The 16,031-nt window shown below is 37.8% G+C and overlaps 1 protein-coding gene across 1 annotated transcript in view; it reads right to left on the reverse strand.

Moving 5' to 3' along the window:
• The window catches only part of HEATR5B (HEAT repeat containing 5B), a 102,369-nt gene that overhangs the window by 20,388 nt on the left and 65,950 nt on the right, over window positions 1-16,031 (reverse strand). The window contains exons 25-29 of the mRNA XM_008700232.2: window positions 14,807-14,988; window positions 12,674-12,742; window positions 7,967-8,146; window positions 1,988-2,225; window positions 537-791 (exon numbers count right to left, since the gene is read on the reverse strand). Of these exons, the coding sequence (XP_008698454.1) occupies window positions 537-791; window positions 1,988-2,225; window positions 7,967-8,146; window positions 12,674-12,742; window positions 14,807-14,988 (924 nt within the window). The remainder of the gene's footprint in view (window positions 1-536; window positions 792-1,987; window positions 2,226-7,966; window positions 8,147-12,673; window positions 12,743-14,806; window positions 14,989-16,031) is intronic.

A 16,031-nucleotide genomic window follows, 5' to 3' on the forward strand; every position in this document is an offset into this window, starting at 1 on the left:
ATAGGAAGGAGTTCAGAACATGCCACACCAAAATCTGCCTCTTTGGCATATTGATTTGAGCTGAAGGTACTTGATAAACAGCAGATGCAGTAAGGGCTCTCTGACCCCTTTCCACCTGAACACAGGTCATAAAATTTCTCTTGAGAAAGGTGCCCTCTCTGTATCAGGAAGAGAAGACCGGGAGCCAGTGCTGAAATAGACTTGTACAAACAAACCTACTAACATTAGTCTTCCCCATACATTTCCTAATCCCCATCCCACAATCTACTGCCCCTGACCCAAACCCCTTTGTCTGGTCACACCCTCACAATTTATTGTTCTTTGTGTAAAATGGCATATAAGTTTTTGGACCTAATGGCTACTTCAGGTTGAAAACATTAAATCTGTATGCTTTTCTCCTGTTAATCTGTTTCACATCCATTTAATTCTTAGGCCAGCCACAGAACCTTAAGGGGATAGAAGGAAATTTTTTCTTCCCTACAGATACGAATTTCAGAAGTGACACATCTTGAAGATCATCAATCTGACACACCTACCTAAAATCAGATGCATTCTGTCTTTGTTAATTTCTGGCAAAGATTTAGCACTAGGTGTTGCTCCTGATGCCTGGTTTAAACTGACGGATGTAGCACGTTTCTGTAAGCCAGGTATCGCTGCTGCTTCTGCAGACTCTGAACTTGTAAACCCTGTGCTATTTAACCAAAGTGCCACTGCGTGGAGAATCGGGGCCCACGAATTCCGGTAGTGAAGTCTAGCTGTGTCAATAGTCTCGGGGGTATAAAATGCTCCACCTGTAAAATAATCAAGCCAATCAAAGCCATTACTTTTATTGTACGTGGTCAACCATTTATCCACAACTAACTTAAAAATACTCATTACTTACTGTCTTAGTCCATTCGGGCTGCTCTAACAAAATACCACAGACTGGGTGGCTGATTAAACAACAGAAATATATTTCTCACAGTCCTGGAGGCGGGAAGTCTGAGCTCGGGCTGCCTGTATGCTCAGGTAAGGGCCATCTCTCTGACTCATAGCTGTATCCTTACATGGTGCAATGTGGGGTCTCTTCTCTAAGGGTACCAATCCCATTCCAGAGGGCTTCACCTCCTGACCTAAGCACTTCCCAAAGGCCCCACTTCCTGATACCATCACGATGGGGGTTAGGTTTCAACATGTGAATTTGGAGGGGACACAAAATTCAGACCATAGCATATACAAAAGAGCAATCTGGCCGAAGGGATTCTCCTTATTACAAAGCCACCAAAAGTAACACCTTTCCTGCAGCTGTAGAGCTAGAGGGCTGGTGCTTTCCTCGCCAGTGCTAGGGTTGTCAGCCTTTCCCCTGCAACTGCAGCTGGGGATCCTCTACCTTTCTCTACCCTGTGGTCACAGCCTTCCTCCTCACTGTTGCCAGAGACTCCCTAAAACCCTGGTCATCTTCTCTTTCTGCCACAGCCAGGGAATTCTGTCTCTTCTTTTTTTCACCCTGCCTCTGCCATCCTTCCTTAACTCCTGTTTTCACTATGAAACCAAGGACTTCCCCATCTGTCCTTGCATACACTGACCAGCACAGCAATTAACTTCATCATAGTTATGCATAATGACTTGTCATGCATGGCTATTTAGAGTACTCTAGCTCATACAGTTATTACTATAACAGTGAGAACTTTTTGCTTGGGTTAACAAATGAGCTTAATGCTGTATTTGAATTTATAAATTCAATACGGAGAACATGCTCTAAGTGAGAGAGTGCCAAGTTTAAGTCCACAGAAATTTAAAATGTCATTACTACATCTTAAATTATATTATTAAATTATTAATAATTAAATAATTAAATTTAAGGTGTTTTACTCTCTTTATAAATTTAAGGTGGATAAGTTATACTATAATATCATTAATTATTATTGTTGCTAGCTTCCACCAATTACATTTTGTTTAATTACTAGTCTAAACACCATAAAGACAAAACTCTGAATGCAATACTTACCATCTGGGGGGAGCTGACTAGCAAATTCAGCTGGTAAAGTCAAAAGCGCATAGTCTTTTAATGCTGCCAACCACAGGCGGCTGAGTGTTGGCAGTTCCGGTTGCACAAGTGTTATTAAACTATCTGGTGGTAGTTCATCTATGGTACCATAATCATCGTCATCATCATCAGTACTTTTCATTGCTCTTTTTGGCTTTGACTCTGCTTCCTTCTTAATATTCATAGCAACCACATATACCTAGTAAGATATTAGGAGGAGAAAATAACAAGGCATAATATTAAGAAATGACATGATCTAAGTTGCTATTTATAGAACTGAATAATTGAAAATAATTGGGTATAGACACTGGAAAGTATGTAACTTCATGACTTCCCGACAACCTCCAAAGAATAAGTCCACCTGCTTTGGAGACAATCTTTTTTTATCGATCTGACTTCTGACTATTCCTCTCACAAAATACTCCTTGAGTAGGGTTCTCTGAAATTTTTCTGGCTTCTCTTGTTTTACTTAACAAAGCCCCCTTTTATGTGTGTCTTTTTTTTTTTTTTTTTTTGGTCATAGGGTATAACTTCCTGTTTACTGCCTCCACTTTCACAGACTTATTAGACACAATCAGACAGCATTCAAAGAAAAAGGCTGGAGGGGGATGGAAGAAGAGCCAGAGAAAGGATTTCCATAAATATCCTTCTAACCCCTTAAGTGATATTTAGCAATCTAGCCTTTATAATAGAGAGTTAAGCCAAGCATATAATTTACTAGTCACATATATATTATCTGTATCCTTTCTCTCCACTTAGTAAACCAAAAAGATGTATAATAGCAACTTCCTAAAACATAATTTTAAAGATTCTTCCTTGTTGCATCTATTTTTGTTTTTGTTTTTGTACATACATTTAGGCTTTGGCAACTGGTATAGACTAAGCACAGAATATGAGGCAGAAGGAGGTGAAGGTTTTACGCTATAGGCAATGGGGAAGGAAAGAGGTCACTGCAGGATTTATACATCACATATTATGTATTTTTCCTGAACTTTTAATTTTGTTTTAAAATGATACCATAAAAAGTTTTGAAAATGAGTTTTTTAAATTACTCATAATCCCAATTTCCAGGTTACCATATTCTATCTTTGTAAATTGTAATTTTGTTGTACGAAGAATTTTGTATTTAATTTTATCTATTAACATATCATAAGGTTTTCCCATGGAACGCGAGTCTTCATAACCATTAGTCCTAATGGCTGTAGGGGATAAGCCATAATACATCTAACAATTTCCCTACACTGAAGTTTTTTTTTTTTTCTTTTTTAAGATTTTATTTATTTATGTGACAGAGAGACAGCCACGGAGAGAGGGAACACAGCAGGGGGAGCGGGAGAGGAAGAAGCAGGCTCCCAGCGGAGGAGCCTGACATGGGACTCGATTTCGGCAGGCCGGGATCACGCCCTGAGCCGAAGGCAGACGCTTTAACGACTGCGCCACCCAGGCGCCCCTCCCTACACTGAAGTTTTATATTTACTTCTGATTCTTTGCTCAGCCTTGGGAATCTTAAAAAGACAAGATATAGTTTTCAAAGACAAAAGGTGCACAGTTCTTCACATTATAAATAATGTTCCAAGTAAAGCTTTTGTAAACATTTCCTTCCTGTATTTTGCATATTTTACCCTAGGATAAAGTCCCAGAAACAGAATTATTGCATTAGTGATCACAAATATTTTTATGGCTCTGAATAGACACTGCCAAAACCTTTCTAAAAGGGTTCTATAATTTACATTGCTACTTGCAATACAGGAGAATATATTTTTAGACTTCTCTTTAAACAATTTTTGGCTTACCTTTCTTATTAGATATTACACAAGAAAAATAGAAAAATCAGAAGTATAAATAAAATGAAAAAAATGAGAAAATACCATTAACAATCTAGACATGTTGTATATACATACGATCTTTTAAATAATATGTTTGTGAATAACTTTTACTTTTTTTAGTTAAAAAATTTTTTTAAAAGATTTGAGAGAGAGAGAAAGAGGGCATGCGGTGGTTAGGGGCAGAGGGAGAAGGAGAGAGCGTCCCAAGCAGACTCCCTACTGGGTGTGGAGCTCAACGCAGGGCTTGATCTCACAAACCTGAGATCACGACCTGAGCCGAAACCAAGAGTCCGACGCCCAACCAATTGCGCCACAGAGGCACCCCTGTGAATAACTTTTAACCCAATTTTCTATTCACATAATTCCACCATCTCTTAGGATCGAGACATACATTTAAGTTATTTCCATTTTGCTGAGAAAAATAAACATTGCAATAAATATCATCATAGCAGAGTCTTTGTGTACATCCTTAATATTCCTTAGGATAAGCTAGTCAGCTAATGTGCGGTTTTACTAAGTGTTTTGATATATATAACCCTTTAGAAAAGTTTTACTAATACTGTCAGTCTAAAAATGATGTTAATTTAGCTAAGAAATGTTTCTGTATTTCTTCCCCTTTACCATATGTTTATGTGTAGCTTTGTTTCCTGTGAATTGTCAATTCATATTCTTTGCCCCAAATTTGCATTTTAGAATGATTATTCTGAGAATCTGTACAGGAATAGCTGGAGGTGGAGATGGGGAAACTAACAGTAGAAAAAAATTAGGATGCAACGGCTCAGACCAGGTAACAGATGATGAGGACTCAAACGAAAGGCAGGGGTAGAAGAGAGGAAGTATTTATTTATAGATATGGAAAAGGGATATATAATCTATTGCTAAATTTTAAAAAGAGTTGCTATGTTGAATAAAATTCCATTTTTATTTTTAAAAAAATAGAGATAGATACATTTTAGGGCATACACATAGATTTATACGTGCACATATGCATAGTGATATACACCAAAATATTTACAATAGTTATCTCCGGATGATAAGATAATAAGATTACAGAGGGGATAAGATTACAGATTTTTTAAAAATACCTTTTCTCTATATTCTGAATATGTGTAGTGAATATAGGTGTTTTTATTATCAGAACAAAATTACATTATTTTCAAAGATAGTATTAACAAAGTCAAAAACATAGGAATTAGTTACCTACTAGATATAAGATGAAGGGGATTAAAGAAGAAACAGTTAATATTGATACCTAGGTTCTGGCCTGAAGACAGGAGGTAGGACCAGTAGTTGAGATAAAGAGGAAAAAAGAAGAAAGAGAAAACAGTATTTTTTTAGACATGTTTGGTGTGTGGTACTGATGGGTCATCCAAGGGGAAATGTCTAATAAACAGCTAAAAATATAGGTTTGGCATTTAGGAGGTCTGGGTGGAAAAGAAGAATTACAATCTTTAATATACAAGTTAAAGCTATAGGTTACAGGTACGGATGAAGCTGCCCATAAAGTATGAAGAGGGAAGAAAGGGACAAGAAAAATACCAACACTTAAAGAGCGGGCAGGCAAAAAGAGGCCAGCAAGTGATGTTGAGAATGAACAATGAAAAGGAAAGAGGAGAAGCAAGAGAGGAGTGTCACAAAAGTCAAGGAAAACAAAAGGCTTCTAGAGGAGACAATATCAAATGCTGCACAGAGGCCAGGTAATACGGAGACTGATGAGTGCACAGTGAGACAGATAATTCTCTCGTTTGTAACTTTAGTGAGAGTGATTCCAATGGAGTGGTGTGACACAGGGAAACTGAAGGGACCCCATGAAAAACTGCTTTTCCTGCTTCCCTTCTTGTTAGGATCTGCACCTCCTCACACGTGTTATATGTCCTCCTTGTAAAGGTCAAGGACTTAATGATTTCTTTGGAGTATTTCAGCACAACAGACAACATCTAAGGAATGATGGGGAGGGCTCATCATGTACGTTTTCCAAGATCACTGACTCCAGACACCTTGATACCAAGACCCTAGCTCCAGGGCATAAGGGACTTATGCACAACACCTGAGCACTTCTTGTTTTGACCAGTTCCTGGATGCCTGAGAGGGCACGTACACCAGACCACCATCCTCAAGAAAAACCCCAGGTCCCAAGCAAAGACGGGACTCACTCTCCTTTCCTTTCCAAGTCTCCCAGATATTCTGTCTGTATCTGCTGTCTCTGTATCTTCAATAAACTCTGCTCTCATTTCCTCTTGGCTTGCGTTTGATTTCGATCCTGCTCGAAGCCAAGGACCCTTTCGCTGGTCCTGCAGAAGCCCCTCTGGGTCCTCGGACCCAGTCAGCCTGCATCAGTGAGAATGGCCCAGATTGTGGGAGACTGAGAAGCAGGTGACCAATAGTTGGGAAGTGAAGATACTGAAACTCCTTCAGTGAACTGAGACATGAAGAGGAGAGAGGGAAAGCAGTGAGGAGAAGGCTACACTCAGGTGGGAAGGAAGGCAGGCAAGAAGAGTGAGCATGTAGAAGGAGACACTGAAGACACAGAGTGGGCATGACTGACAGCAATGAGCTGGAAAGTCTCCCCTTCACACTCATGCTCAACTAACGTTAACTAACAGGTGTAAGGACAGTTCCCAACTCATGTAAATCTAAATATTTCAAGGTAACAATCTAAGGAGATGGAAAATGGATATCCTCAGCTTTCTGAGTGAAAAAGTATAAGCAAAGATAGGTCTTCAGGAGAGAAATCTAGAATATGCTGGGCATTTGAAGAGCATGACAAAGGAAAAGAAGATAAGCAGGGAAAAGAATTACTAAACAGCATTCAAGGCTGAGGTATGAGCTGCAAATCTTTATTTCATTTTATTTTATTTTTTAAATTTTATTATATTATGTTAGTCACCATACAGTACATCACTAGTTTTTGACGTAGTGTTCCATGATTCATCGTTTGCATATAACACCCAGTGCTCCATGCAATACATGCCCTCCTTAATACCCATCACCGGGCTAACCCATCCCTCCACCCCCCTCCTCTCTGAAGCCCTCAGTTTGTTTCCTGTAGTCCATAGTCTCTCATGGTTCCTCTCCCCCTCTGATTCCCCCCTCCTTCATTTTCCCCTTCCTTCTCCTAATGTCCTCCATGCTATTCCTTATGTTCCACATATAAGTGAAACCATATAATTGTCTTTCTCTGCTTGACTTATTTCACTTAGCATAATCCCTATAAATCTTTATAGTACAAATGATCCTAAAAAAGAAAAAGGTGTCAATAAAAACGTAAATTATTAATTTAGTTATGTGAGGTTCTGATCTAATTTTTTTTTAAAGATTTTATTTATTCATTTGACAGATGGCCAGCGAGAGAGGGAACACAGGTAGGGGGAGTGGGAGAGGAAGAAGCAGGCTCCCAGTGGAAGAGCCTGATGTGGGGCTCGATCCCAGGACTCCAGGATCACGCCCTGAGCCGAAGGCAGACGCTTAACGACTGAGCCACCCAGGCGCCCCTCTGATCTAATTTTTTAAAAGCAATAATCGATCTTCCATTCAGTGCCAGTCACAATGTCCTTTGATATACACTGCCTTATAAGAAGATATTATTTCCACATTGTAATGAAAAAAAACAAAAACAAACTGAGGCTCTGAGAGATCAAATCACTTCACCAAGGTCAAAAAGATGGTAAATTATAGAGAGAACTTGTTATAGGGCCTGACTCAACATTTAATGCTTTTTATACTAAACTACGCCAGCCTTCCTGGTAGGTGAATCAAGCATATTAACACAAGTCAGCAAAGAACTAGCTGACTGGCAACCAACATTACGATCATTACACCCTGTGCTGCCGAATTTCCACATAATTAGTTAGGGGAGCCCTTTCTTAGTATAGAAATTTTGAAAGAACTGATTAAAAAACATAACTTTCAAAGGCTTGATAAGAGTTCTTTTGAGACATAAATATATACATATTTCAGTGAGAAGGAGCAAATAACAGATTTCCAAAAAGCATTCCATACCAAAGTCAGTTTAAAAAAACAACAAAAATCAAATAAATTATTTTTTACCTACAGGACTAGAGGAACATTTTCTCATGGATGGAGAAATGGTTCAAAAACAATAGGCTGTGGTTACCTCTGCCCACGCTTTGAGAACAGCCAGTTTTTCCATGGTTGTGGCACTCTCTCGGTACAGTTGGCTGGAAGATCCTTTTCCAGCCTGCACTTTGTCCAGAGAAGAGACAAGCAGATTGTGCACTCGACGGAGGTCATTGAGATCACTGACAACCCCACTTCCAATCCATGTACTACATACCTAGCCAAAGAAAAACACTTTTAATTTTCTATTAAAAAAATTAATATTTAACACATAAGAGTAGGAAGTAAATAACAATTTCTTTTCCTTGGGGGAAGAAACACAAAATACCAATGAAGAAAACAAAACAAAAAACTCCCAAATGCTGTGCTTCAACATTATTTTTGAATAACAAATCAATAACAAGGATGGAATTTATTATACTCTTACATGGAAAACTAACAGTATTTACTTATCATATTTCCATTGTCTAATGTGACAAAAATTTTAATAGAAAAAAATTTCTGCCTGAACCACGTCAGTTGTGAATAATTCTTCAACTCAGCATTTCTGCTTACCACAGGCAAAGGGTTATTCTGGCTGGTATGGAAGAGATTAAAAAATAAATAAATAAAGGGGAAAAATCTAGTCCCTGTTCTCAAGAAAAAAAACACAGATTGAATGAACATTTTCGGACTGCAATACTACACTTAAAAACAGAGAAGGGAGAGATTACTTCTAGCAGAAGAAATGGGAATGTTTAGGTATCAGGAAGGTCTGTGTATATAAATACAGAGGAGTTACATGGGAAAAGAGATGAGATTAGCAAAGTTAACTGGGATCGGATTATGGTACAATTTAAATTCCATGCAAACTGAATTCAGCCTTTGTTCTATGGGCAATCAGTTTCCACGGCTTCTGAGCAGGGAGATTACAATTGGAATTGTGCTTGGGGCGCCTGGGTGGCTCAGTTGGTTGAGCGTCCAACTCTTTTTTTTTTTTTTTAAAGATTTTATTTATTTATTCGACAGAGATAGAGACAGCCAGCGAGACAGGGAACACAAGCAGGGGGAGTGGGAGAGGAAGAAGCAGGCTCCTCGCGGAGGAGCCTGATGTGGGGCTTGATCCCATAACACCGGGATCACGCCCTGAGCCAAAGGCAGATGCTTAACCGCTGTGCCACCCAGGCGCCCCATGAGCGTCCAACTCTTAATTTCAGCTCGGGTCATGATCTTGGGGTTGTGGGATCAGGCCCCATGTCAGGCTCCGAGCTCAGGATAGAGTCTGCTTGGGATTCTCTCTCTCCTTCTCCTCCTGCCCTTCCAACCCCCCTCAATCAATCAATCAATCTTTAAAAAAAAGAATTGTGCTTTAGGAAGATTGGTCCAGTATTTATGCCAGGAAAGAATGCGTTTAGATGGTAAGCAGTGTGTTTAGTTAAGGTGACTATTACAATATTATGGGACAGAGACGATATAGATCAAGCTGGGAATGGAATGAAAAGGGAGAGTCACCTGAAAGAGACTTGGACATAGAAATCACAGGATTTAGAAACCAATTAAATATTTTTAGAGGAGGGGCCAGAGACTTGCAAAAAGTGTGAGGAATCAAAGATGGCTGTTGTAAATAATGCTGCAATAAACAGGGGTGCATGCATCCCTTTGAATTAGTGTTTTTGTATTCTTCGGGTAAATACTTAGTAGTGTGATTACTAGATCATAGGGTAGTTCTATTTTTTTTTTAAGATTTTATTTATTGACAGAGAGAGAGAGAGAGACAGCCAGTGAGAGAGGGAACAGAAGCAGGGGGAGTGGGAGAGGAAGAAGCAGGCTCCCAGAGGAGTAGGGAGCCTGACGTGGGGCTTGATCCCAGGACCTTGGGATCACACCCTGAGCCGAAGGCAGATGCTTAAAACTGAGCCACCCAGGCGCCCCAGGGTAGTTCTGTTTTTAACTACTTTTTTACAATAGCCAAATTACAGAAGCAACTTAAGTATCCATCAACAGATGACTGGGTAAAGATGTGGTATATATATATGTATATATATGTTTATGTAAATGTATATGTATTTGTATATACACACACACATATATACACAAAATGGAATATTACTCAGCCATAAAAAGGAATGAAATCTTGCCATTGGCAACAACATGGATAAAGCCAGAGAGTATAACGCTAAGTAAAATAAGCCAGTTAGAGACTAAGACAAATACCATATGATTTCACTCATATGTAGAATTTACGAAACAAAACAAATGAACAAAGGGTTAAAAAAAGAGACAAATCAAGAAACGGACTCTTAACTATAGAGAACTGGTGGTTACCAGAGGCGAGGGGTAGGGGGATGGGGAACTACGTGAAGGGATGAAGAGCACACTTATTGTGATGAGCACTGAGTAAGGCATAGAACTGCTGAATCACTATATTGTATACCCGAAATTAATATAACTATACTGGAATTAAAATTAAAAAAAAAAACAATAAGTAGGGAGACCTGGGAACTCTCCACACACCAGTAATAACTAAGGCAATGTTACCAGGTAAATTTGTTCAAGGACTCAGGTATTAAAAAAAAGGTTTAAGGACAGAACACAGGGAAGATAGTTACACTATGGGACAAGCAGAATAAGAATAAACAATGAAAGAAATTGGAAAGAAAATGCCAGAAAAGCAAAAGGAAAACCAGACAAATGCAGTGACACTGGAGCCAAAGGAAGAATGTCAATGAAGAAGGGGTGGTCTGGCGGTGCTAGCTTGCCTCCACAATCACAAGTCCTCACTTTAAAGAACCTGAAACCCAGGGCGCCTGGCTGGCTCAGTCAGTAGAGCATGCAACTCTTAGTCTTGGGGTTGTGAGTTCAAGCCCCATGATGGGTGTGGAGATTACCTGAAAATCAAATCTTTGAAAAAATCAAGAGCATGAAACTAGAAACTGCAGGTTCTGCATTATAGGTCTGGTTTATGAAAAAAGATAAAGTAGCACTGAATCAGCAAAATCATATTCAGAGAAAAGACCCAGGCCTTACATCAAAAGAGTGGTACATGAATGTACATTTATCCATTTTAATCTGAAATAAGATATTTAAAGTATATACTATGTTTTTGACTCCTATGCTGATTTAAAGGATTTTTTTAAATTAAACTACTGATTACTGTTCCCAACTGTGTTACACTTGAGAGTCTTCCTATAATATCTAAAAATCACCCTGATTCAGTTTCAGGTTTAACATGACATCTATTCTAGTAAATAAGGTGGGATGCAATGTTTCATGATCTGACCAAAGCCAACTCCTTACTGTCCTTTAAGAAAAAGGAACCCACTGTTCCATCTGTTTCAAAACTAGGTTTCCTCCCAGAAACAGAAGGACAGGAGGTCAAAAACTTAAGCCTGCCAGTAGAAAAGAAGAAACTTATAGAAAAAGCAGCTAGAGCAGCATAAAGAATAAGAAGTTGAAGGCAAATTCAGTAAGAGGAAATTTTCATACTACTCGTCCACAAGATGAATTCTGAATAGCTTTCATTTTTCTAAGAATGGGAGCTTTGTAGGTTTTTTTCTGCTTAAATACTATGTTCTGAAACATCATCATGATACATTTATTTATACAGGACTATGATTTCTTATTGTGTGTCGGTATCTCATACCAAATGGCCTGCTCTAATTCTGATCCACAGACTTCTCTCTTAAACAAGGCTCCCTCTTTTCTCTCTGGTCTGCTATTTGTCAGAGGAGTTCATTTCTCCAAAGGCCACCATTAAGACAGCAGACTTCAGAGAAATAAATCTTAACAATGGGGGGTGCCCGGGTGGCTCAGTCGGTTAAGCGTCTTACTCTTGATTTTGGCTCAGCTCATGATCTCACAGTTGTGAGACTGAGCCCCACATCAGGCTCCTCACTAGGCATGGAACCTGCTCAAGATTTTCTCTCTCCCTCTCCCTATACCCCTACCCCACCTCTCCCTCTCTCAAAAGAAAAAAAATCTTAACATTGGGAGGAAGAGGCAAACCCATTCAGCTACAGAGAGAACAAAGTAAGAACTTCACACTTAGCATGTAAATAGCAAAACATTCTCTGTTTAGAGGCCACATGTAGCTTGATTATGGATTCTAAGCAATAATGATGGAGCAGAGCCCTGTACTCCAGAAAACTGGGAAGGAGAGAGATGCTTCTCTTCTATCCTTAGCAAAGCAGATAAAGAATCTGATTTCCTGAAAGACGAGAGCTTAATGCATAAATCCATTTTCAGAATGATGCCTTAAAAAGAGGAACTTATCAAAAGTGTAGGACCATAAGTGCTTTTGTGACTTTTTTCAAATATAATAATGTGAGAATAATCTCCTGGGATTAATTTTGCAATAAAATTTCCAAACTGTGAAGTTCTCCAGAAACTTATACAATTTTCACAAACTGATCAAAAAAATATTTTATTACCTAATTATCATTAATATGCATTCTTTTATTATTTTGTACTCTGACTTTTATTTTTAGTCCCTCTTATGATTTTTATACCTTTGTTCACTTCTGGATGATAAAAGACCTATGTATCCCAAAATCATTTCCTCAGCTATGACAAAAAAAAAGGGATGTAACTAATAGTTACCACTTCATCATTTCATACAGAATAAAAGAAGAAACTGTCACTGTTGTATTTCCAAGATAAAAATAAGTATTATTTGATTTTTCTCTCTTCTTTCTTGGAAGTGAAATTCTAAGGTATCTATTAATTTAAAGAAGGTAACTATAGAAAACCCCATTTTTCTTCTTACCTGGCAAGCTTTTGCTATTATGTCTGATGGGGTATCTTGGGAAAAGGCTGGTCTTAGAGCAGCTCCCACCTAAGAAAATGAATATGAGCATTTTATTTTTAAAGATTAAGTAGTAAACATAAAGCCTCTTGTGTCTTTGGAGATGAAAACACACAAAACACATCTTTGTTATTTTCCTTTTTATCACATCTCCCTTATCTCTTTTTTCAGTTACAATAAACTCAAACATACCATTTTTCTTTTGCTTTCCAGGAGGTTATAATCATTATCAAATCTATACGAATGTTATACCAAAACAGGCAATTAATCTTGTTTCTTTTTCCTTTATTTTTGTTTAATAGTAAATGGGATTTTCTGACAAAGTCACGTTCTTAGACATAACAGAAAACTGCTATTTCTTTTTAATTCTGTCTATATTTTCTATATAGAGACCATTTCACCTCAAAAAAAGATACCTTAAGGGAAGGATACGCAGGGCACCTGGGTGGCTCAGTCAGTTAAGCATCTACCTTTGGCTTAGTTCATGATCCCAGGGTCCTGGGATGGAGCCCACATTGGACTCCCTGCTTGGTGGGAAGCCTGCTTCTCCCTCTCCCTCTGCCTGCCACTCCCCCTGCTTATGCTCTCTTTGTCAAATAAATAAATAAAATCTTTAAAAAAAATTTTTTTAAAAGGATGCTCAAGAAATATTCATTTATGTACCACTGTCATAGTAATAAGTGAAGGAATATGAGCTTTAGTTTTCATAAGCCAACCCAATCATAGATTCTTAAATTATTAGATTTAATGTGTATGAACTGAATAAGGAATTAGATATAATCAACTCCAAATCTGAGACATCTTCCCTTACACAAGAGAGTCACACTGAGAAATAGCAACAGCAGTTTAGAAATGGATCAAGAGTCCGTCTCTATGACTGAAAACACATGGCAACTAACTGCGGTATTGCTAGTACAGTCATCAACTAATCACAGAGCTGGTGCTGGGTCCTGTACTGAAGGAGAAAGAGAATATACTATAAAAGAGATTACTGGGTTGACTGATAAAACTGGAATATGACCGACTATACAGAAGTAATATATTAATGTTGAATTTCCTGAAGTTGATAACTGTTCTGTGGTTTTAAAAGACAGTGTTCTTTTCCTCTGGAAATACACACTGAAGTATTCAAGGGTAAAGACACATGGATTTAAATAGTTATTCTTTCAATTTTTCTGTAAGTTTAGAATTATTCCTAAATAAAAAGTCAAAACAAAACAAAACAACAAACCTTCATTCTTATGGGTTGGGTATTTGGGAGTAAATAATTGTATATGGGTTTTCTACAGCCAGTTGGGCTAGAAGCCATAACTTCTTCACTTGTACTTATGATGGAAAAACAATGGAGCATACATTATTCACCCTTTTTAATTTTGTGTATGTTTGAGTATAGCTTTTAGATGAGGTGTTGTGTATACGAAGCTAAGGTTCTGGTATAATTACAGTTAAAAAAAATGTGTCTTCTTTCCTTGCCAACTTAAGTTTCTTTGTCTTCACGTAACCTATCATTACCAGGATTAAATCGACTGTGCCTCAGTTCAAGGACACAAATAAAGTTATAAGTCTCAGGGGAAACAAGTATCTCTGTTTAGAATAAAATAAAATATTTTTTTGAAGGTATGTAATTCTTCCAGTAATATTTTTAACTGCTGTTACTAAAAGTTACCCTTCACCATACAAAGCTGTCCTTTTTATTTTTATTTATTTTTTATTTTTTATTTTTTATTTTTTTGTCCTTTTTATTTTTAAAAATGCTTATCAAGTCTTGACATATAAAAGTAATGTCAGCAAATCCACAACACTCTTTGAATGTCCTTTTATCTTTGAAATGGCATGGCTAAACATCTAAACACAAGACCGAAAAGCTAGGCTGCGATTCTATTCTAGTTTTATCACTAATACACTATCAGAATTTAAAAATAGTGACAAGCTTTATACTACTGTTTCTTCAACTGTGGGATTCAACTATTTAACAGACGATGGGAATAAAGATATGCAGCTGAAGTTCCAAATACATTTCTCCAGGGAATCTTCACTCCTTTAATGATCACGCAAAGGATCAATTTTAAGTTTTAAATAAACAGAGTATCTCACGTTAGCTTGATACTGCTCCAGAATCACATGGCCTGGAAATTCTGGCTCAGGCACAGATGCAAACTTCTTGATAATGTCTTCAAGTGCTTGGAGCCCAGCCATCCGCAGCTGGTTACTATGATCTGTTGCAGCCATGAATGCCATGCGAATCAGGTCAGAGAGATGAAGTACCAACAGGTCATCTAAAAATAAAAATAGAGGGCAAAAAGGAAAACTCCAAAAATAGGTATTATAACACAAAAATATGAAATGAAATAAACTTCTTTAAAAAAGCACTTATGTTTGGGTGCGCCTGGGTGGTTCAGTCGGTTAAGTGTCTGCCTTCAGCTCAGGTCATGATCCCAGGGTTCCGGGGTCAAGCCCCTCATCAGGCTCCCTGCTCAGTGGGAGCCTGCTTCTCTCTCTCCCTCTGCCTCCTGCTCCCCCTGCTTGTGCTCTCTCCCTCTCTCTGTCAAATAAATAAATAAAATCTTTAAAAAAAAGCACACTTATGTTCCACATATTTCACTATGTTTAAAAATAAAGATATACTTTCAAGAAAGCTCATGTATCATATTTCTCAAGAATATTGGTAAACCTTTACACAGTATGGTAATATAGATGACATTATTGGATGTACAATAACATTCGAAGCAAAATAACTGACTATTGTAACTTTCCCAAAAGGAGTTTGTAATTCTTTTAGAATAGGGTTGGCAGGTTTTTCTTATAAAGAACTAGATGTACAAGCAAAACTTTTGGTTTTGCTGGCCATATAATTTCTATCACAATTACTCAATTCTGCTGTTGTAGAATGAAAATAGTCATAGATCACGTGTATATAAATGGGTATGCTGTGTTCCAATAAAACTTTATTTAAAAAAACAGGCTATGGTCTGCATTTGGACTACAGGAAGTAGTTTCCCAACCTCTACTCTGGAAAAGACTTTTATAAGGATAAGATGTAGAAAAGGGAAGTCTTTTTCCTTTTAGAGTAAAGGCTACCCCAGATCTGCCCAAACAAAGCTTAAAAGCAAGTCTCAAAAGGATTCAAAAGATATCAAGTAATTTAACTACATCACAGAAAAAAGTCCAACACTATTTAAAGGAATACAACAAAATCCACTACTACTACTATAAAATTTGTAAATCTGGCATGTAATAAAAAATTACCAGGGATCCAAAGAAGCAGGAAAGGAAAAAAAAAAAACCCTCAGTGAATAGAAATAGATCCAGAAATGGAAAA

The sequence above is a fragment of the Ursus maritimus genome, unplaced genomic scaffold (genome assembly GCF_017311325.1).
Source record: "Ursus maritimus isolate PB19 unplaced genomic scaffold, ASM1731132v1 scaffold_6, whole genome shotgun sequence".
In the NCBI taxonomy this organism is placed as follows: Eukaryota; Metazoa; Chordata; class Mammalia; order Carnivora; family Ursidae; genus Ursus; species Ursus maritimus.